At 44.5% G+C, this 22,310-nt stretch overlaps 2 protein-coding genes and 1 non-coding gene across 3 annotated transcripts in view; 2 read left to right on the top strand and 1 right to left on the bottom strand.

The window, feature by feature from the left end:
* The first annotated feature begins 5,820 nt into the window (after positions 1–5,820).
* LOC119408203 (eukaryotic initiation factor 4A-I) lies at positions 5,821–12,456 on the top strand. Its single transcript, XM_037675043.1, has 11 exons — positions 5,821–5,900; positions 7,049–7,094; positions 7,333–7,465; positions 7,867–8,006; positions 8,337–8,505; positions 9,076–9,185; positions 9,345–9,488; positions 9,573–9,710; positions 9,913–10,002; positions 10,921–11,000; positions 11,278–12,456. The coding sequence occupies exons 1-11, from the start codon at positions 5,878–5,880 to the stop codon at positions 11,420–11,422; spliced, it is 1,218 nt and encodes a 405-aa protein (XP_037530971.1). The 5' UTR covers positions 5,821–5,877; the 3' UTR covers positions 11,423–12,456.
* On the top strand, positions 8,631–8,773 carry LOC119421285. The gene has a single exon (XR_005187358.1). It is a non-coding gene; the product is annotated as a small nucleolar RNA SNORD10 (small nucleolar RNA).
* A 6,615-nt stretch (positions 12,457–19,071) lies between the features above and the next one.
* The window catches only part of LOC119408192 (ubiquitin-like-specific protease 1C), a gene marked incomplete in the record, with an annotated part of 39,133 nt that continues 35,894 nt past the window's right edge, over positions 19,072–22,310 (bottom strand). The window contains 1 exon segment of the mRNA XM_037675033.1: positions 19,072–19,238. Coding sequence (XP_037530961.1) covers positions 19,128–19,238 — 111 coding nt within the window.

The raw sequence follows: 22,310 nt of genomic DNA on the forward strand, positions 1-22,310 counted from the left end.
CAGTGTGCGTTCCAGGTGGCCGCAGCAAACAACAATGTCGCTCTGCTGGCCTACAGCATCTCAAAGAGGCTAGAGGAAACAGACCTGCCTGAGGAGACAAAGAGCTCACTCTGCAAGGCATCCGACGTCATCCTCAACCTGTGCGCCTCCTCTGCTGTCTGCCTGTCTCGCATCGCCGCCTGGATGACAATGATCCAGAGGTCTACCTGGCTTCGTCACTCCCCCTCCCTGCTGGAGAAACTGCAGAAAGACCTGCTGGAGGGCCCCATCACGACGGATGCAATGTTCGGAGCCAATTTCAAGGCCATGCTGGAAAAATCGAAGAAGTCGGAGGAGAAGTCGGAGGAGAAGTCGGAGGAGGTGTCGGAGACTGCGCCACCCGATGAAGCCGCACTCCTCCTCTCGCCCCCCCCCCCCCCCCCCCCGCCCGCTGGAAGGATTGCCGCGGCCAGAGGCAGCAGCAGAGACGCTCCACAGCTACAGCAGCGTCCTCCCGCCCCGCTCCGCCGCCAGCCCCTCCCACCAGAGAACAGTCCTTCTCATCCCGGCAACCAGCGGCTCAGCATTTCTTCAGAGATCGCCAACAGGCGCCGCCCTGGAACAGCCAGCCGCAGGGCTCACGGGGGAGAAGATTTAAGAAATGACTCCTTGTGGAGGATGTGTGTGTGTGCAAGGATGACACGAGTTTTGCAATAAAACGAAAACATCATTCAAAGAATAAAGTGTCTGATTTCAGTCTGACTGTCAGTTCGAATGATCTCACAGCGGCTTCTCTTCACACATCTTCCACACAAAACGAGCCGGTGACCTCGAAACAGGTTTTTAAAAATCACCGCAGCTCAAGAAAACACACACAATGCTCGCTTGACACAGCAGCAAAAAATGAATGTTTTCAGCAGACCGAGCCCAGGATAAAACCTCGCTCTCAGCCCAGGGTGTGTCCTGCCCCTTCTGACCGCAGCGGAGACAAACGTGTGTCCCCGCGGCAGCCCCCACCCAAACTACGTTGCATTGCCGAGGGCGCGCACGCCTCCCCTCAGCGCACGTCAGCTCACATCAGTTCTGATGTGAGCCTGCAGCCTGAGCGCGGCACAGAGGCTTTTGACTTGGCTGACGTCCTTAAAAGTCATGACGCATCACAAAGACGCATGCCCGCTCCCAGAGCGTTACGCAGAGTGGCAGCGAGCGTGCTCCCTTAACAGATGGATGCACTGTCTTATCAGCAAAGGTTACACGCTGCAGTTCGCAGCTCAACCCCCTCCATTCAGAGGGATTATAGAGACGGTTCTGTCTTCCCCAGAACAGATCTCGTCCCCCCATGCAGAAGTTTAGGAACTACTGGTGAAAAATGTAATTTCCAGGGTTCCCGACGGAGAGGAAAACACAGGGTTTTGCTCACATTACTTCCTGGTTCCGAAATGGACCGGAGGGATGAGACCCATCTTGGATTTATCCGTTTTCAACATTCCAATCATTCCAAAATGCAGAAAGTTCCTGCACTTCTCCTTTCAAGGGACCCAGTATCAGCACAACAGGCTGCCGTTCGGTTATTCTCTCGCAACACGTATGTTCTCGAAATGCATGGAGACGGCTCTGCAGCCGCTACACAGAGCAGGGATGCGAATCATGTTTTACCTGGATGAGCTGCTGCTGCTGCTGACTCAATCCAGACAGGAAGCAGCGGTGCAAACCCAAGCACTGGCAGCACACCTGTTAAACCTGGGCTCCGCCATAAACTGGGAGAAGGGCTCGGTTCTTCCGGCCCAGATGATTGTTTATCTGGGAGTAGAGCTAAACTCAGTCACTATGAGGGCTCGTTTATCACAGACAAAAACCGAAGCTCCAAAAGACCAGCTCCGCCACGTAAAATCCGGCAGAGTATTGACAGCTGTTTACATCATTAAACTTTTAGGAACAATGTCGTCAGCTCACACGGTGGTTCCGTTGGGCTTACTCCACAAAAGACACTGCCAGAGATGGTTTGCTCATCTGCACATAGATCCGGTAAGGCAGGAGAGGCGGATGATCTCTGTGCCCCACTCCATGGGAACTAACCTGAGACATTGGGAAAATCCCCTCACTCTGTCGGAGGGAATCCCTATCAGCAGACCTATGTCACATGTCTCAGTTTTCACAGATGCGTCCCTGTTAGGTTGAGGAGGAACGTGCCCGTCTCGGGCTGTGGGGGCGCTGTGGCCATATCACACAGCTGCTCATATAAACGTTTTGGAATGCCGCATGGTTTTGAATGTGATTCAACTTTGTGCTCCGGTGTTGCAGAATCAACATGCTCTGATTCACACAGTCAACAAAGTGTCTGCAGCGTACATAAACTGGCAGGGGGGCATGCGCTCAGCTTAAATGTTACACATGGCGAGACAGCTTCTGTGTTGGGCACACAAAAACCTGCTCTCCATCAGAGCAGTGTACATCCTTGGCGTCCTGAACAGAGGAGCGGACATAATGTCCAGTGGTGGTCCGCGCCACGGGGACTGGAGCCTCCATCCCGAGCTGATGTCTCAGACGTGGGAGAAATTTGTCAGAGTGGCAGTGGACCTATTTGCCTCACGGGAGAACGCCCAGTGCCAACTATGGTTCTCACTGAGCCCACAGGACGAACCACCATTAGGAGTGGACGCATTTGCCTACAGCCCGTGGCCCAAAATGCTTTTTTACGCTTTTCCCCCAGTCACTCTAATATCACAGTTTCTGAACCGAGTTCGTGAGGAAGAACTGTCAGCCATTCTGATAGCCCCCGAGCAAGTGAGCGCCCCGTGGGTTCCAATCCTGCGACATCTGTTATAGGGTCGCCCGTGGAAACTGCTGTGGAGGGAGGACGCCTCCAGGAGGGAGGACGCCTCCAGGCGGGAGGAGCGATCAGGAGTTACCCAGAAATAGACTAGCACATTTGGGTCTGGCCGCTGAACGGATCCGCTTAGAGAGGATGGGTCTCTCTCAGGATGCAGTGCGCATGATCCAGGATTCACGTGCTGCCTCCACCACAGGGCTGTACACATCAAAGTGGACAACCTTTCAGCGCTGGTGTTCTGAGAAAGGTGTAGAGGCCACCTCATGTCCACTAGGTGGCGTGCTGTTCTTTCTGCAGCAACCGATGGACAGAAATCTGGCGTTCAGCACAATTAAAACGTATGCTGCAGCCATCTCTTCCTGTCACGAAGGCTTCGGTGACAGAACAGTTTTTAATCACCCGCTAATGAAGTGTTTTCTAAAATGTGTACAAAGGCACAGACCTGTGTCACGCCCATTAACTCCTCAGTGGGACTTAACGATGGTTCTGCAGGCCCTGATCAAAGCTCCTTTTGAGCCGTTAGGTCAGGTTTCGATTAAATTATTGTCATTTAAAACAGCCCTGCTGTTGGCTTTGACATCTGCAAAGAGAGTGAGTGATTTATCTGCTCTCTCTGTTGCTCCGTCATGCCTCAGGATTCAGGCTGATGGCAGTTCAGCTGATCTGAGACCTAACCCAGCGTTTATGCTTAAAAACATCACAAGCTCATTTAAATTGAGAATAACAACATTGGAGGGTTTTTTCCCTCCTCCCCACAAATCAGAAGAAGAAGCATCTTTTCATCTTCTCTGCCCTGTGCGTGAGTTGGCATGTTACGTAGCACGCACGGCCACACTGCGTCAGACTCAACATTTGTTTGTGCATTATAGAGACGCCTCTGCAGGTCGCCCGTTATCCACCCAGCGCCTGTCACACTGGCTGTGTGAGGCCATTTCTGAAGCTTACAGAGCATCAGGTTTAGAGCCCCCTGACAACCTCAGGGCGCACTCGACCAAAGGAATCGCATCCTCGACAGCCTTGCATAATGTTATGACAATGCAGGATATTTGCACTGCGGCCGCGTGGTCATCGCCCTACTCGTTTATTTGCTTTTATCTGCGTGATGTGTCAGCTCGCTCCATGACACATTCTGTCCTCGGTGCCTTAACAGAATGAATCTCATTGTTTTTATGGAACTTCGTTTAAACTCACATCTGACTGCATGCAATTACAGTGTGAGATATTTGTTATCAGTCACAAGTTTGTGACTGTTGGTTTTTGTTCTAATGTCACTAATCAGTTCATGAATACTGTTACCAATCAGTTCATTTGATTACTAATCAGTTCATTTATTTTGAATCTGTTCACTGTTTTTTCAGCCTCTCCCCTTTTTCCTGTCAAGAACTTTTCTCTCCAGGCGCCCTCCATGTGCGCAATTACGCAGCGCGTATTTATGCACATGGAGGGCTGAGGGATAAAATGTTTTTTGGTGCAAGCGGGCGCTTCATATGATGTTTGAATGGACCCAGTGAGGCAAAGAATACATCCTGCTTCGCCCTTAACCCACAAGCGACAGCCTTAAAGGACGAAGCCTATACGAAATAGAACGTTGGTTACGTACTGTAACCCCAGATTCTATGAGTATAGGCGTAGCCCTTTATGCTCTGGGCCTCACTGGCTCCTAAATGGCTGAAGAAAAAAGCTATTTGGGAGCCGATTACCCGCTCTCAACATAATTTATACGGACCGGGTGGGGCCCACACCACAGGTGGGCGTGGACTAAATTTTTCAGTGCAATGCTTTGCATGACGGGATAAAACCCACAAGCGACAGCCTTAAAGGGCTACGCCTATACTCATAGAATCTGGGGTTACAGTACGTAACTAACGTTCCAGGCTCTTGGGAACAATGTCTCCATCGGAGGTTGAATCGCAAGTGGTTCCTGTAGTCCGCCTACTTTCGTGCTGTTTGCTCAAACTCTCTAATATTAGTTTGAGGCAATCCTGGCCAAAGTGGTTCAAAATATCCTGATGCATGCTCAATAATCCAGGTATAAAAATCAAAAAAAGTTGTCAGGTCCTCTGGACGGCTTCAAAAAACAAAAAAAAATGTAGAAACGTTTCGTCTTTCATCCGAAAGACTTCTGTCTGAGGAGCTTCATTCAGCTCAGCACCTTCTCATATGGATCAACCAGTTTGTTGTTGACAGCCAAAACTAGCTGTTCACGTGATAAAGGAGGACCATCAGCCTAACAATAGATCGTTAGCACCCTGATGGCTGCTTGCTATTCACAGGGTGTCTGAGTGATATTGGCAATAACAGCATTGTATAAAAGGGGGACAGTTAAACATAGAGGTCTCCGCCCTTGTTTAATGAGGGACGGTTTCTTTTCACACAGATGGCCTCCTTTACTCTTACTCAGTCGAATTTTAGTAATGTACTTGTATTAGTAGAGATTTAAATAATACTTGTGTTTGTGACAAGTTGTGTTGAAATAGTGACGAGGTCCACTGCTTTTCTGTCAGCCGGGCTATGACTCGGATCGAAATGATGATGAGTGGCAAGGCCGGAGTTTCTCTCTTAAAAAGATGGGGGAAGTGCTTGCTAGTAGGTGGAGGTGCTTTTACAGAAATGATCTATCATAGCAACCTTAGTTTATTATGTCTTAACAGTTGTCAATAGAAATGGGCAATAAAGAAATTAGGATATATAAAAAAAACTTGCTGGTTTTTACAAAGCCTGTATTTTGTCATAGTTTGCAGATTAGTTCCATATGAATCTAAGCATCGAAACAATTTAATTTATATATATTTATCATGTGGTCAACTTGCCGACTAAAACTATGCTTGAAATAAATCACAAACTCCGGCTTTTTGGCCACCGGCTCGTTCAGCCGGGGCACAAATGGTGTGCAGCCTTCCTGGTTACACCCAGTTCCGCCTCTTTTTAATTCAGTGTACAATCTAACCAATCGCAAATGTTTGTAGGCGGGCTTAGAGAAGATTGACAGCGAGATCTTGCAATAAAAAGGCTTCTTTTTTCAATCATATATATAAGGGCTTTCTGCCCCACTTTCTTTCTTTGAAATAATGTCGGCTGAATATGATAACAGGTCAGTGAATAAACGACGGAACTGTGCGTTCTTTTTTATTATATTCGTGTACGTTTTATTATATTCGTGTATGTTGGGTAGTAAGATTCCGAAAAACCCATTTTCGGCAGACAGACTTGAGGACAACGTACCTTTTAAAAAAAAAAAACGTGTTTAGGCCTTAAAACCTTTAAAATCTATTGTTCGGTTAGTTTCACTCGTTTGATCGAATTTAAAGTCGAGTCGTGATTATATCGTGTAATTGTCAGTTTTAGGCGGCAGGACTGCGGTGTTCTTGGGCCGTAATTAAAGAAAATGGTTGCCGGTAGTTTGCGGTGCACGTGAGTCTGGCGCACTGTGGTTTTACATTCTTATTTTATCGACGAAATATTAAAAGTCCATAGCCTACTAAGGCTGTAAGGTGCCAGATTCAATATATTTTACCCCTACAGTGAGTCATATTGGAGATTTGAGTTGATCTCTCCTTGTTCCAGCGGGTCAGGGTTTGGCACATGGTTTTACCGGTTGTTAGGACCGTAGTGGTTTCATCGTCCTTATGTCGCCTTTTCGCCATTTCCGTTCGTCACTGTTGTCGAAAATGGCTGCCTATTAAACCCGGGGCCTGTTAGTGCGTCCAAACCGTCGGTAAAAGATTTTGCTAACCTGCTTTTGTCTTGAGAAAAGCCCGGTACCGACCGGTGAGGCCTAGTCGGTTCCACGAGAATCCGGACTAGGCCGCGGCTAATGCTAACGGAGCTAATCTTTTTTCCACTAAATTTAATAATGCGTCAGTTTTTTTTTTGGGTTTTCAAATCCGATCAGTTCACGTTGTCAAACGTAAGTTTTCTGGACCGTCTTCATCGACGTGTCTCGTTGTTTTATCGTGTTAATTTTTATATTTATTTAATTTACGAGCCCTGGTCGGAAAACGACCATTTTGAGTGCAGCCTCCAGTTAAAAATGGCGGACTCGGTTATCGTGAGCCATCAGAGTCTGAAGGCTTTTAATGAAGTTACACGTTTCCTTTGGGCTCCCCGCCAGTCGTCTCGCTGGGCAGGGGGTCTGGATGTGGAGCCGGGAGGTTTATTTGTGCCAGTGGCTCGTCGTGAATTTGCTGATGTGGCATGAAATGTAGTTTTCAGCGCACTGACCGATTCTGTCATTTTCAGAGACAATGGCGGCCCAGAGGGCATGGAGCCAGACGGTATCATCGAGGTAAGACTCGCATCTGCACCTTTTACTTCACAACTTCAGGGAAATGGCAAGGACCACCTGGCTCTTAATGACAAATACTTTATTCTTTGTATTTGGAGACGAGCATTTTATGAATATTCCAGACTTTATTCTGCTTTTAACTTGTTCTGATCCGAATGCCGTCCCTTTAACGTGTGATGAAACTAATTTCATCACTTCGGATAAAACGATAACCCGTTGCTGCGTCTCTTCCCTTCAGAGCAACTGGAACCAGATTGTGGACAGCTTTGATGAGATGAACCTGCGTGAACATCTCCTCAGGGGAATCTATGCCTATGGTTTTGAGAAGCCATCTGCTATCCAGCAAAGGGCTATTATCCCTTGTATCAAGGGTAAGTAAGACTCCATTCAGCATAAAAATACATTTAAACTAAACTAAAAGGCCTGCTTATTAAAATTAACTGAGGCTAGCTGATCAAACATCAACGTCCTCGTCTAAATGTCTCGAGCAACATTGGAGGACCATCAGTAGTTGTAGTTCCTCCGCCACATTGTTCTGATTCTGAATGTAGTTTACTGATACTGTGCTGTAAATTATTCTCAGCTCTGGATTAAAGCAGGTTTTACATTATCCCTGAGGGTGGTAGCACTAAAGTCGTGGCTAAATCCAGAGACCACAACTGAAGGGAAATTGTAATTTTATTTTGTGGCTGCCTCTAAATGTTGAGTTTATTTGTATTAATTGTTACTCGTGGTCAATTTGTGAAACTTCCATCTCCCTCCGTCTCTTCAGGTTATGATGTAATAGCTCAGGCCCAGTCTGGCACTGGGAAAACGGCCACTTTTGCCATTTCCATTCTCCAGCAGATTGATATTGAGCTGAAAGCCACTCAGGCTCTGGTTCTGGCTCCCACCAGGGAGCTGGCTCAGCAGGTAAGCTCCCACTCACACGGCCATTATGGTACATTTTTGTTTTGAGGAAAGATTGAGGTTTTGATTATAATACTCTAAATGTAGACAGGAAACTGAAACAACAATCTTATTTGCTCGGGAATGTTGCCTGATCAGGTACCGTTGCCGTCAGTCTCCCACTCTGGTACCAGTTGATGCTTTTAAACCACTATTGCTGGTTTAATTGTATAAATATCCGTAATAAGCCAATTGCTCCGTGAAAGAAAGCTGGACCTTTTATTTTTTCTGCATGGTCAATGAACTGGGGTTTGAGTATTTCTTAAATAATAAAAACTAATTTTGTGCTTCCAGATCCAGAAGGTGGTGCTGGCTCTGGGTGATTACATGGGGGCCAGTTGTTATGCTTGTATTGGGGGAACCAGCATCCGCAGCGAGGTCCAGAAGCTTCAGGCAGAAGCCCCTCACATTGTGGTTGGAACCCCCGGTCGGGTCTTTGACATGTTGACCCGCAAAAACATCTGTAAGTTAAAAGTTTTATATCCAGGGTGAAGAAGGGTGTCGAGTCTCGGTTAACTTCCTGAATTTAGCGTTTCCTCCTTGAATTGACGTAGTTCCTGACTGATAGTTATTTTCAGGGCTCTTACTGCTGTAATGATGATATCCATGCGTGTCAGCTGACTTTAGGACACCGTGCTGTGGTGGTGCTCAGGCCAGTGTTCTGCTGACTGAGCTTTCACAACAACATGGACCTAAAGGCGTGATCATACATTCATGGTTCTGAGCACAGCACTCTACCTGGAACAACTTTTTAAACCCGTTCAAAGTTTGACTTGTGTGAGAGAAGTTGAGGTGCCCCCCCCCCCCCCCCCTCAAAAAACAAAACAAAAAACAAAGATTGAGACATTAGCTATTACTGGTCTCCAGAGGTTTGAGCCAAGTAGAACTGTCTCAAAGATGATAAATGTTTGAAGCATCTTTTCGTTCCTGTGCGTTGACGTGATCTTCAGCTGCATTTGGACCTGATGGGTGGGGTTTGGTTTCACTGACATCATGTCAGCGAGGAAGTAAATGACTGTTTTCCTCCCCCCAGCTCCCAAGTACATCAAAATGTTTGTGTTGGATGAGGCTGATGAAATGTTGAGTCGAGGATTCAAGGACCAGATCTATGAGATCTTCCAGAAACTATCGACCAGCATACAGGTAAGAGTTCAGTGGAGACGTGTTCTTCTCACTCTGTGTGAAGGTTTGTTTGGTTTTTCTTAAAGATGCATTGGACTTGTGTTGCACAGTTTGAACCTCGTCGATGAATTAAATATTGCAGTAATAGAGTTGAATCTTGGTTTGGTCGTGTGTCTGCAGGTTGTCCTGCTGTCGGCCACGATGCCAGCTGACGTGTTGGAGGTCACCAAGAAATTCATGCGAGACCCGATTCGCATCCTCGTCAAGAAGGAGGAGCTGACGCTTGAGGGCATCCGTCAGTTTTACATTAATGTGGAGAAAGAGGTCAATCCATGATTCATTAGTTTTAACAGGCTTCCAGTTGAAATTTGTGTTCTGGGACTGGTTCTAAGCTGCTGCTGTCTGCAGGAGTGGAAACTGGACACGTTATGTGATCTGTACGAAACCCTGACGATCACACAAGCCGTCATCTTCATCAACACGAGAAGGAAAGTGGACTGGCTCACTGAGAAGATGCACGCTAGAGACTTCACCGTTTCTGCTCTGGTGGGTACCGCTTGTTGTTCCCAGTCTGACCCATTCTGAAACATCTGAAGACTGGAACCGCTGACTAGTCAGTCAGGTGTGACTTGGCGTAACTGGTGAAGGTGCAGCATCCAACCACCAAGAGAAAATAAAACTTGTAGACCAGGAAACCCAGTTCTGTTTGGTGCCATGTAGCTCACACTGCTTCTTTTCTCCCCCCCAGCACGGTGACATGGACCAGAAAGAGCGGGATTTGATCATGAGGGAGTTCCGTTCCGGCTCCAGTCGAGTCCTGATCACCACTGATCTGCTGGTATGTTACAGTTACAGCCCTGGTGTGTAGTTAGTGTGTTGTTGACCTGTCAGGATGTTGGTCACACGTGTCCAGCTCCTTCGTGTGGAAAATGTTTCCTTCCTGGTGAAAGGCCAACATGGACATAAAGCTGTGACTGAAGGTGGTCATGTTGTAACCACACATCCCCATCAGTTCAGGGTTCAACAAGCTGCTTCTCACTACAGACGTGGGCCTGAGGTGGACGAGCTCCGCTGCTCCATGATCTTACCATGTTCAGAGTCTTGTGCTTGGCCTCAGAGGAACGTTGCCTGCTCTACAGGAGCAGCAGCTGACTCGAGGTGGAGCCACAGATTTCTAAAAACCTGTTTCTGACATTTAAGAAACGTAGTCAGTGCATCTAAAGCCAGATGTTTGTGCCACCTCTGATCCTGTGAGTGAACATCTGGCTGTGGAACAGCTGTCCATCACGTTTGTAGTTTCACATAGAAAACGTGGATCAGTTCTGTAATCTAGCACTGCATCACATTTAGACCAGTATTTTAAATGTGTTTGTATTAACAGTTTCTAAGTTTATTCAACTTTTTTTACACATACTCGATGGAAACATTTGGTTCAGATTAGATGATTAAGAACTGTATTTATTTATTAGCAGTAGGTTTAGAGCTGCCACTGCAGAAGGCGTCTCTGAGTTCTGTGATCAGGGTGGTTCTGTCCACTTGATGCTTCTGAAGAGTTCTGTGCTCCAAGGTTCCCTCTCCTCCCCTCACTGTGTCGGTGAAGGACTGAATGTTCCTTGGTACATTACATCCTGCTCTCCACTGTAGCTTGGCTCAAGTCCATGACTCACAACTAAATAGCAGGTTACACGCCTCACACATGTGACATGCGACGTGTTTAAATGTGACTATTTGTTAAAGTCTTGTGTTCTCCCCTCAGGCCAGAGGTATTGATGTTCAGCAGGTCTCCCTTGTCATCAACTACGACCTGCCGACTAACAGAGAAAACTACATCCACAGGTGATCTCACCTTAACTTGTTACTGTTTAAATAAAAATGTTAAATGTAAATTATTTAGCTGTTACGATTTACAAGACGTGCTCTGAAGCTTTAGCACTTTTCACTTGAAGGGACTGGAACCAATGTTTGGTTTTGATGCGTCTGCTTCAGTGTAAGGTTCAAAATCCATTATGGCCTCCGTGTGTGAAGAGCTTGTTCAATCAGTTGCTGGCTTTAAGGCTCTTTTGAACACGTGTTTGTGCTGAAGCATCGTGTTGTTAACTCTTTGTTCTCGCAGAATTGGACGAGGTGGTCGTTTCGGCAGGAAGGGGGTGGCCATCAACATGGTGACTGAAGACGACAAACGGACCCTCAGAGACATTGAGACTTTCTACAACACCACCGTGGAAGAGATGCCCATGAACGTGGCAGACCTCATATAGATCCTACATGCTCTGTCCTCATTTTGCTTATTTTAGAAGTAAAATCTTTTTAACTTCATGTTCTGATCTTATGTTTAATCTCTATCTTACGCACACACAAATACACACATGAAATTGTTGCTTCTCTTGGAAGGAGGGCTTACTGAGCTGCTTCCTGTCAACCAGAACGGCCTTTGACCCCCTCTATGAAAGGCTCTTCTCTGATTGATGGAATCAGTATCTTACTGGGCTGTGGATATCGGCGAGCGTTCCCAAGGGTGCTTCCAAAATGTCTGGACGTTCAGAGGTTCTCGTGTTCCCAGTGCGAGTCACAAAGACTTGCAGTCTTTATATTTTGAGCATTTAGTTGCTGCCGTCTCTAATCTGACTCTTCTCAGCTCGACTGTCCAGGTCTTTAAAAAAAAAAAAAAAGTGATTACTAAACTTGTTCAGAAGTAATCCAGTAGATTCACTTGTAAAAGTCCATGTAGGCACTGGAGTGTCTGTTGAGCTGTGCACCTGCCGTGGTCCTTGGCTCCGCGTGGCGCTCTGATCCAGGTGTAGCTGCAGCCCGGTGAGATACTGGCAGCAGCACACGGTGATGGACGGACTGGTTAGTTGTAGTGGAACTGTTCTGCAGGTGGGAAGTGTTGGCCTGACGAGTATTCACACACTTCAGTAAAGTTTTCCCACTCATGATCATGGAACAAAGTTCTGAGCGCATGATTGACCCAGGAGCTGAGGTTTCCCGTCGTAAGGCCTAAAACGCTTCAGCTCCACTCTGAAGGGATTTTCAGCCTCATGCCTTTTTGTTTTTCCTTTTATTTTATAAAGGTGGTGGCAAGTGACTAAAAAAGACCAAACAAAATGAAAATGTCATTATTAGCGTATCGATGTGAAAAAGCCTGAACTGAAGGCTGTGAACCCTTCTGCGCTCTCGAAGCCTCTAACCAGATGTTGACCTCTGAGACAGTTCATCAAGTTTTCTACATTGGTTTCTGTAAAGTATTTATTTCAATGCTCTTTAAAAACAAATAAAGGTTTTTCATTTTTAACTGTGTAAGCTCGCCTCTCCATTCAATACTTCTGTTTTTTATCCTGTTGTTCTTGGAACGTGAATGTAGTCATTTGTGTAAAATAAAAAAAATTATGAAATGACTACAAAGAGAAGTGAACACGTTTACTGTTGGTGAATAATAAAATGGTGCACATCGACACACTAGTATGATTTTCTTTTGAGGTATTTGTCAAATTATCTGGTTACCATTATAATAATTCAAGAAGTCAGCCAGAAGGGTCTAATCCCAGTACAGTACCACGGTCCTGAAATCCTGGGGCTGAGGGTTTGAGTCCATGAAGGGTGTCAAGCGTAGAACTGTTTCCAAATCTCATGAAAGTTCAACGGAAGGAGCTGCCGGAAGAACTGTTCAATCATCAAGTGATTAGTTGAAATGACCTTTTTACATTTTACGTAACAAATGAGCAAACTGAAATGTAAACGCTCCGTTATCTGGTTCCACAGATGTTCAACCGGATTTGGTTCTGATCCAGTCCTGGATGGTTTTAGTTGTGTTGGGTCATTGTCCAGTGAACTGACTTGAGACTGAGCAGCACGTGGCTCCAGGATGTCTTGATGGTGTCAGACACAAAGTGGGCCCAGAACTGAACCAAACCTCATCCAGGACCTGGTAAATCCAAAATAAAAACTGGACTTTGTAATCCTAAGGTTGCAGGTTCAAACCTGTGTCAGGATGGGCATTTGGCATAAAACCATGGCCAGATGTTCGCTGACGAAGCAACTGGAAAAACTCTTAAAAAAGTTAAATCTGGTCCTCTGGACATTCAAAAAAACAAAACAAAAAAATGTAGAAACGTTTCGTCTCTCATCCGAGAGACTTCCTCAGTCTGAGGTGCTGTTTTCAGCTCAGTCTCTTAAATAGCACCTTCTCAGGGTGGATCAACCAGTTTTGCTGCTGACAACCAAAACCAGCTGATCACATGCTCAAGAAGGACCATCAGCCTAACAATGGATCATTAGCACATTGATGGCTGTTTACTATTCACAGAGGGCTGAGTGATACTAGCAATCACAGCATTGTAAGAGGGGGACAGTTGAACCCAGAGGCCTCCACCCCTGTTTAATGATGGACAGTTTCTTTTCACAAAGATGGCCTCCTTTACTCCTCTCAAACCATCGTTCCTCTCTGTCCAGGATGTGAACATCTTCATCCCTGAAAGAGTGACCGCTGGCCTGGAGAAGAGTGTAGACAGAGTCCTGGACTAATGATGTTGATCTTCTGTGCTGGGCCATCCTTTTGGCCACTGCAGAGCGTGTGTTTCCACTTCTCACCAGTTTGTTTCAGTGGTGGTGGAGAAACTGAAGCTGTCTGAGCCAACATCTAGAGTTCACATGGCTGCTGCACATTAGGCTGATCATAACTATGAACTGTCCAGTTGTGTCAAAGCTTGTCTTGTGATGGACTGGAGACCTGTCCACGTGTCCTCAGTCTCTCACAGTAAGGCCTGGGGACACCTGCTGTCCACAACCCGGAATAAAATGGACGGACCTTCAGTGTTCTGGTGTTTGACCGTGGGTTTGGCGCCACCTGCTGGTCAACCTCCAACAAGGAGCTGCAGCCTCGTGGTCAAGGACTTCTACTGAAACATGGCGTTCCCACAAATAAATCCAGATGTCTTCAAATCGAAATGGGTGCCGTTTTACATATGGATAAGTTTTAAATAGTATTTCAACATCTTGATAGTTATGAGGTTTAAATGTGTAATGACGTTTTATTTTTTTTTATCTCTAACTGAATGGAACTGAAAATTAAAATGTCCTTTTTTTTAAGGTGTATATTTTTTAGAAATATAAAAAAATTGCCTTTCTAAAAATCAGTGTTTACATTACTTGCTGGCAGCCATCTTGACATTTCAAGTAACTAAAATACATTTTTAGGAGCAGCGTTTTATGTTTGCATCCAGGTTTGAAATATTTTGCTGACATTGGTTACTTACCTGATCTACAATGGAATGGGTCAGATCAGGTATACTCATGTGACAGAATGACCCAGTCCAAGTCCAGACCTGAACATCTTTGGCAAGACCTGAAAGCTGCTGTTTACAGCTGTCCAGTCTGACAGAGCTGCAGGTGATTTACAAAAAAGAATGGGCTAAAATTTAGTCTCAAACTGGTGGAGACCAACCCAAAAGAACCTGCACCTGGAACAGCAGCAAAAGGAGGTTCTACAAAGTGTACGCTCCAGGAGGCTGAATACAAATCCACAACTTTTATTTTTTAGCTGCAACTAATTCTAACAAACTATTACGCAAAAGCAACGACCTTGTTTTAACCTTGACCTTGGAGCTGGGGCAAAGTGTATGTGAAACTTTAGTGACGATGCATGTGGGTATGAAGGTGAAGATCTCAATCCAGGACATAGTTAAAAAAAAAAAGTCAAGTCAAGTCAGCGAGGAAATCTAGAAAACATTCCACTGAACAGAACACGGAGAACAACAGATGAAAAACACCATCATCCCTTTTGTTGCTGGAGTATCAGAAAAAACTCAGAAGTATTTTCAACAAACACACCATCCCAGTACATTTCAAACCCAGCAGGACTCTCAGACAGAGGCTGGTCCACCCCAAGGACAAAACACCAAACACAGAGTGGTGTGGTGTCTTCAGTCCAGTGCAGCGAGGAATCTCCAGATCTCTATACTGGAGAAACCAAACAGCTTCTTACAGACGCATGGCTCAACACAGGAGAACCAGCTCCTCAGGACAAGACTCAGCTGTTCACCTCCACTTCAAGGAGAAGGGACACTCTTTTGAGGACCTAAATGTTCACATTTAGGACTGAGAAGACAGATGGTTTGAGAGCGGGGTGAAGGAAACTGTTTAAACAGAGGAGGTCAGATTTCTTCTGTCATTTTCACTCCAATCAAGAACTTCATTCATGTGACCAGCGGCCCATCGAGGAGTCCAAGATTCTAACGAACCCCTATTGTGAGCAGTGACAGGGCAATCTGCATGTGCATCTAGTTACAGAACACCTCAGCTTTATCACCAAAGTTAAGTCAGGTCCTCTGGACGGTTTAATGTTTCATCCAGAAGACTTCATCAGTCTGAGGAGCTGCAACAAACTCAGTCCTATAAATAGCACCTTCACATAGTGAGTCAACCAGTTTGATGGTGCTCAGGTGGTTTCGGAGTCCGCCCTCTCCCACACCAACTCGTTTGAGGCCGTTCTGGCCAAAGTGGTTCAAAACATCAAAAGTTCCTGCTCAGTAATCCAGGTAGAAACGATCATAGAGAAAATTATCTTCTACCTGGTTGAGCATGAAATTTGATACTTCAGCTTTATAACAAATCCCACACGCTCCATTCTTTGAAGTGAGAAAGATCCTCGGCTGAGAAGCAAATCTTCTTCAGCTGAAGTCCAGTTGGTGTCTTTAACCTCTTTTAGATACATGTATGAAGTTCCATCATCTTGAGTGGATCGAAGGTTCTGTGCAGGACAAGATAGTTTACAGCCGGAGACTTTGTTTGTGCTGATGTTCGACGTAATGTTTTTATGTTACGAGTGCTTAGTGTATATTTAGTTGATGTTTTTCTTAGTTCATATCTTAGATGTTATTTTTCTTTTACATTTTATTATTGGATGTAACTGGGACCCTGTGTACATCATTTCGCTCCACATGTACCACGAGATGCAAATGACAAAGAATCTGACCGACTTACGGCCCACCTTCGACAGGCGTCTACAAACCGTCTGGAAGTTTTGCGTTAGCGTGGCGTCGAGCAGCAGATTGAAAACGCTCACAAGACTCTGCGAACACCTGGACTGTGTGGGGCAGGTCCATGAATGACCCGGGTGACTCTCTTGATCTGGTTCGTGGAGGAACCTCTGGACTCGTAACTGCGACTTCTTGAAGACAATGGTTTTTGTTTACACCCGTCATTTTCTTCCTTGTTCATTTTATTTCTAATATTTCTTTTGATTAAACAAATCAAATAAAACCAGAAAACTCCGGACAAGAGACGCTCGTCTCTTCATTGTAGAGTCTTATGATTCGTGTACATACAGGTCCTTCTCAAAAAATTAGCATATTGTGATAAAGGTCATTATTTTCCATAATGTAATGATAAAAATGAAACTTTCATATATTTCAGATTCATTGCACACCAACTGAAATATTTCAGGTCTTTAATTGTTTTAATACTGATGATTATGGCATACAGCTCATGAAAACCCAAAATGCCTGTCCCAAAAAATTTGCATATTTCATCCCACCAATGAAAGACAAGAGTTTTTAATACAAAAAACACCAACCTTCAAATAATCATGTTCAGTTATGCACTCAATACTTGGTCGGGAATCCTTTTGCATGAATGACTGCTTCAATGCGGCGTGGCATGGAGGCAATCAGCCTGTGGCACTGCTGAGGTGTTATGGAGGCCCAGGATGCTTCGATAGCGGCCTTAAGCTCATCCAGAGTGTTGGGTCTTGCGTCTCTCAACTTTCTCTTCACAATATCCCACAGGTTCTCTATGGGGTTCAGGTCAGGAGAGTTGGCAGGCCAATTGAGCACAGTAATACCATGGTCAGTAAACCATTTACCAGTGGTTTTGGCACTGTGAGCAGGTGCCAGGTCGTGCTGAAAAATGAAATCTTCATCTCCATAAAGCTTTTCAGCAGATGGAAGCATGAAGTGCTCCAAAATCTCCTGATAGCTAGCTGCATTGACCCTGCCCTTGATAAAACACAGTGGACCAACACCAGCAGACTGTGGGTGCTTCACACTGGACTTCTGGCATTTTGGCATTTCCTTCTCCCCAGTCTTCCTCCAGACTCTGGCACCTTGATTTCCGAATGACATGCAAAATTTGCTTTCATCCGAAAAAAGTACTTTGGACCACTGAGCAACAGTCCAGTGCTGCTTCTCTGTAGCCCAGGTCAGGCGCTTCTGCTGCTGTTTCTGGTTCAAAAGTGGCTTGACCTGGGGAATGCGGCACCTGTAGCCCATTTCCTGCACACGCCTGTGCACGGTGGCTCTGGATGTTTCTACTCCAGACTCAGTCCACTGCTTCCGCAGGTCCACCAAGGTCTGGAATCGGCCCTTCTCCACAATCCTCCTCAGGGTCCGGTCACCTCTTCTCGTTGTGCAGCGTTTTCTGCCACACTTTTCCCTTCCCACAGACTTCCCACTGAGGTGCCTTGATACAGCACTCTGGGAACAGCCTATTCGTTCTTTTCTGTGTCTTACCCTCTTGCTTGAGGGTGTCAGTGATGGCCTTCTGGACAACAGTCAGGTCGGCAGTCTTACCCATGATTGTGGTTTTGAGTAATGAACAAGGCTGGGAGTTTTTAAAAGCCTCAGGAATCTTTTGCAGGTGTTTAGAGTTACGTCGTTGATTCAGATGGTTAGGTTAATAGCTTGTTTAGAGAACCTTTTCATGATATGCTAATTTTTTGGGACAGGCATTTTGGGTTTTCATGAGCTGTATGCCATAATCATCAGTATTAAAACAATTAAAGACCTGAAATATTTCAGTTGGTGTGCAATGAATCTGAAATATATGAAAGTTTCATTTTTATCATTACATTATGGAAAATAATGACCTTTATCACAATATGCTAATTTTTTGAGAAGGACCTGTATACCACAAACTAGGAAATGCACACATTTTCCGCCACATTTTTATTTTAGCAACCGTAAAGCATCGTAGAAGATATAGAAAACAATTCTGTTGCATCAACTCAGGAAAATAAAAGATACAAAACAAAAACACATCTATCTACAAATCGTCTTTTTTTAATATATATAAAAAAGAATAAAGCATAGTAATTGGACTGTGGACGTCCTGTGCCTGTTGCTGCTGTGGTCCTTACCAAACTGGCTTAAAGAAATACTAAACAAAACATCTACACTTACTTCAAAATAAAGTTGTAGTCCTTTTAACACCGTTAGTTTCAAAGCAAGATGCATATCACCACATTTACCGACAGCAATAAAAAGACGTTAAAAGAAGTCATGTGACGTAACGGTACCCTTGGCTTTGGGTCGGTTCGAGTTGTTTGGGCCGCCAGGAGACGCAGAGTCAGGAACTCCCATGAAGCAGCTGCGTTACTGGAGAAGGCAGGAAGGTTCTGGCACTACAGCCAGGTGCACGAGTCCTTCAGGGAAGTTCAAAAGGTCTGCTCCAAAAGTCACAAGAAAACCGTTTCCTGGCAGCGAGTCCACTCAAAGATCCTTCAGCCCATCCAAACGCTGATGGGAAGTTAAAACTAAACTTTACACTGAACTCGTCACATTCAACACACCGTCCATAAAACTTACTGAAGCATTTTATTCTGGGTGGCAACATTGTTGATTAAAAACAAAAAACAGTGAGTGCATGGAACGAAGCGGTTCAAATCATTCTGCCGTCGACCCACACGCTACACAACACTTCTGATGTTGATGTTCAACGCAGAGGGAACACAGGTGTGTTAGGATCAGATCATTCCCACATTCCCTAAACTGACGCTAGTTGTCTTCTCTATGATTTGAACATTTCAAAATAGTTTTGGAAGGATGAACAGAGGGAAGGAAAGACTAATCAAAGGGAATCAAAGCATTGGATCCAAGTGGATTTTCTTAATGCTGAGAGGAAGTTGTACTCCCCTCCCCCCTCATTATTTTATCCGTGTAGTTAAAATGAGGGTGAAGTAGGGGTGCTGGGTCACAGGATGAGCTTGCAGTGGCACAGTTCTTTGTACATTTGCCTCCTGAGTCTGGGCATGTCCTGCTGCCCAAAGCTGAATGGCTGCCCTAATGCCAGGCACTTACAGTACTGTGGAAACAAGGAGAACAATGACAACATGTTAGCAGCTGTGGGCTTACACCACCACCTCCACACTTTCAGCTATTTTCATTTAGAAGACCTACAGCTTTTATTTACCAGACTATAAGCTGCTACTTATCTATCTATATATATATATCTATATCTATATATCTATATCTATATATCTATCTCTCTATCTATATCTATATACATACACACACACATACAGTGCCTTGTGAAAGTATTCGTCCCCCTTGAACTTTTCAACCTTTTGCCACATTTCAGGCTTCAAACATAAAGATATAAAATTTAAATTTTTTGTGAAGAATCAACAACAAGTGGGACACGATCGTGAAGTGGAATGAAATTTATTGGATGTGTCAAACTTTTTTAACAAATAAAAAACTGAAAAGTGGGGCATGTAATATTATTGGGCCCCCTTGCGTTAATACTTTGTAGCACCACCTTTTGCTGCAGTTCCAGCTACAAGTCTCTTGGGGTTTGTCTCTATCAGTTTTACACATGGAGACACTGAAATTGTTGCCCATTCTTCTTTGCAAAACAGCTCGAGCTCAGTGAGGTTGGATGGAGAGCGTTTGTGAACAGCAGTCTTCAGCTCTTTCCACAGGTTCTCGATTGGATTCAGGTCTGGACTTTGACTTGGCCATTCCAACACCTGGATATGTTTATTTGTGAACCATTCCATTGTTGATTTGGTTTTATGTTTAGGATCATTGTCTTGTTGGAAGATAAATCTCCGTCCCAGTCTCAGGTCTCTTGCAGACTCAAACAGGTTTTCTTCCAGAATGGTCCTGTATTTGGCCCCATCCATCTTCCCATCAATTCTGACCATCTTCCCTGTCCCTGCTGATGAAAAGCAGGCCCAAACCATGATGCTGCCACCACCATGTTTGACAGTGGGGATGGTGTGTTCAGGGTGATGAGCTGTGTTGCTTTTACGCCAAACATATAATTTTGCATTGTGGCCAGACAGTTTGATTTTGGTTTCATCTGACCAGAGCACCTTCTTCCACATGTTTGGTGTCTCCCATGTGCTTGTGTCAAACTTTAAACAACACTTTTTATGGATATCTTTGAGAAATGTCTTTCTTCTTGCCACTCTTCCATAAAGGCCAGATTTGTGCAGTGTACAACTGATTGTTGTCCTATGGACAGACTCTCCCACCTCAGCTGTAGATCTCTGCAGTTCATCCAGAGTGATCATGGGCCTCTTGGCTGCATCTCTGATCAGTCTTCTCCTTGTTCCAGATGAAAGTTTAGAGGGACGGCCGGGTCTTGGTAGATTTGCAGTGGCCTGATACTCCTTCCATTTCAATATGATTGCTTGCACAGTGCTCCTTGGGATGTTTAAAGCTTGGGAAATCGTTTTGTATCCAAATCCGGCTTTAAACTTCTCCACAACAGTATCTCGGACCTGCCTGGTTTGTTCCTTGGTCTTCATGATGCTCTCTGCGCTTTGAACAGAACCCTGAGACTATGTCAGAGCAGGTGCATTTATACAGAGACTTGATTACACACAGGTGGATTCTATTTATCATCATCAGTCATTTGGGACAACATTGGATCATTCATGGATCCTCACTGAACTTCTGGAGTGAGTTTGCTGCTCTGAAAGTAAAGGGGCCCAATAATATTGCACGCCCCACTTTTCAGTTTTTTATTTGTTAAAAAAGTTTGACACATCCAATAAATTTCATTGCAATTCAGATTGTGTCCCACTTGTTGTTGATTCTTCACAAAAAATTAAAATTTTATATTTTTATGTTTGAAGCCTGAAATGTGGCAAAAGGTTGAAAAGTTCAAGGGGGAAAAATACTTTCACAAGGCACTGTGTTTAATAAAACGTGAGCTTAACAAAGACCTCTTCCTACATCTTCTCAACTGAGAGCAGGACACACAGTACTAAAGTCAAAAAGCGCTCTTAAAGTGACAGTACAGATTTTAGTTTTTAACATAATACATTATAGAAAACTCTTAAAATATAACCAAAATGAGGTTTCTTCAATGTTAATCAGGATTTGGTGAAATTTCAAACATTATATTTAAAAATAAAAGCACATTTTCTAAAGTTGGTACACAGACAATAATTTGATATTTTGTTGTGGATCTTCACTGACTGTGGTCTGTTTGTTAAGAAGTCTAGGACCCAGTTTCAAATGGAGGGGCTTAGTCCTAGTGTGAATAGTTTGTCCATCAGGGTTTGGGGGATCATGGTGTTTAAGGCAGATGTGAAGTCCACAAAGAGCATGTGGACGTAGGAGTCCTTCTGCTCCAGGTGGTTGTGAAGAGGAAGATGTGATACACCAGACCCAACACTTCAGAAGAGCTGAAGGTCACTATCAGAACAACCTGGGCTCATAACACCTGAGCAGTTCCACAGACTGATGACTCCATGCCACACTGCATTACTGCAGTAATCCAGACAAAAGGAGCAACAACTAAGTACTGATGCTGTACATGCTCATACTTTTCAGTTGGCCAACATTTCTAAAAATTCTTTTTTATTGGTCTTAAGTAATATTCTCATTTTCCGAGATTCTGAATTTGGGGTTTCATCATCATCATTCATCATCAACATTAAAACAAATAAACATTAAAATATATCAGTCTGTTTGTAATGAATGAATATAATATAAAAGTTTCACTTTTTTAAATGGAATTACTGAAATAAATCAACTTTTTCATGATATTCTAATTTTATGACCAGCACATGCAAATAAAGGTTAAAAAAATCTGACCAATGAAATTTCAGAACAGGTCACAGTGGACCAACGAAACCGTTTCATTAGTCCACTGAGGGGAAGAGAGAACGGTTCTCTCCTCCCCTCCCCGTTGTGCCCCGAGGGAGGGGGGTGCCATGCACAGGAGGAAGATGAAGATAGTGATCAATGACTTCCAGGTAGACTACTGTATTTTTAATTATATTTTAAACCAGCCATGTTACCGGCACTGTTAAAAAAAGTGGAAAGGAACCCTGATTATATAAAGTATGAGGCCTTAATGCAACCCTGCTTGAACATTTAATCTAACACCAACATAAACTCCAACAATTTTCAGTCA

The sequence above is a fragment of the Nematolebias whitei genome, chromosome 1, assembly GCF_014905685.2.
Source record: "Nematolebias whitei isolate Nwh7 chromosome 1, NemWhi1, whole genome shotgun sequence".
NCBI lineage: Eukaryota > Metazoa > Chordata > Actinopteri > Cyprinodontiformes > Rivulidae > Nematolebias > Nematolebias whitei.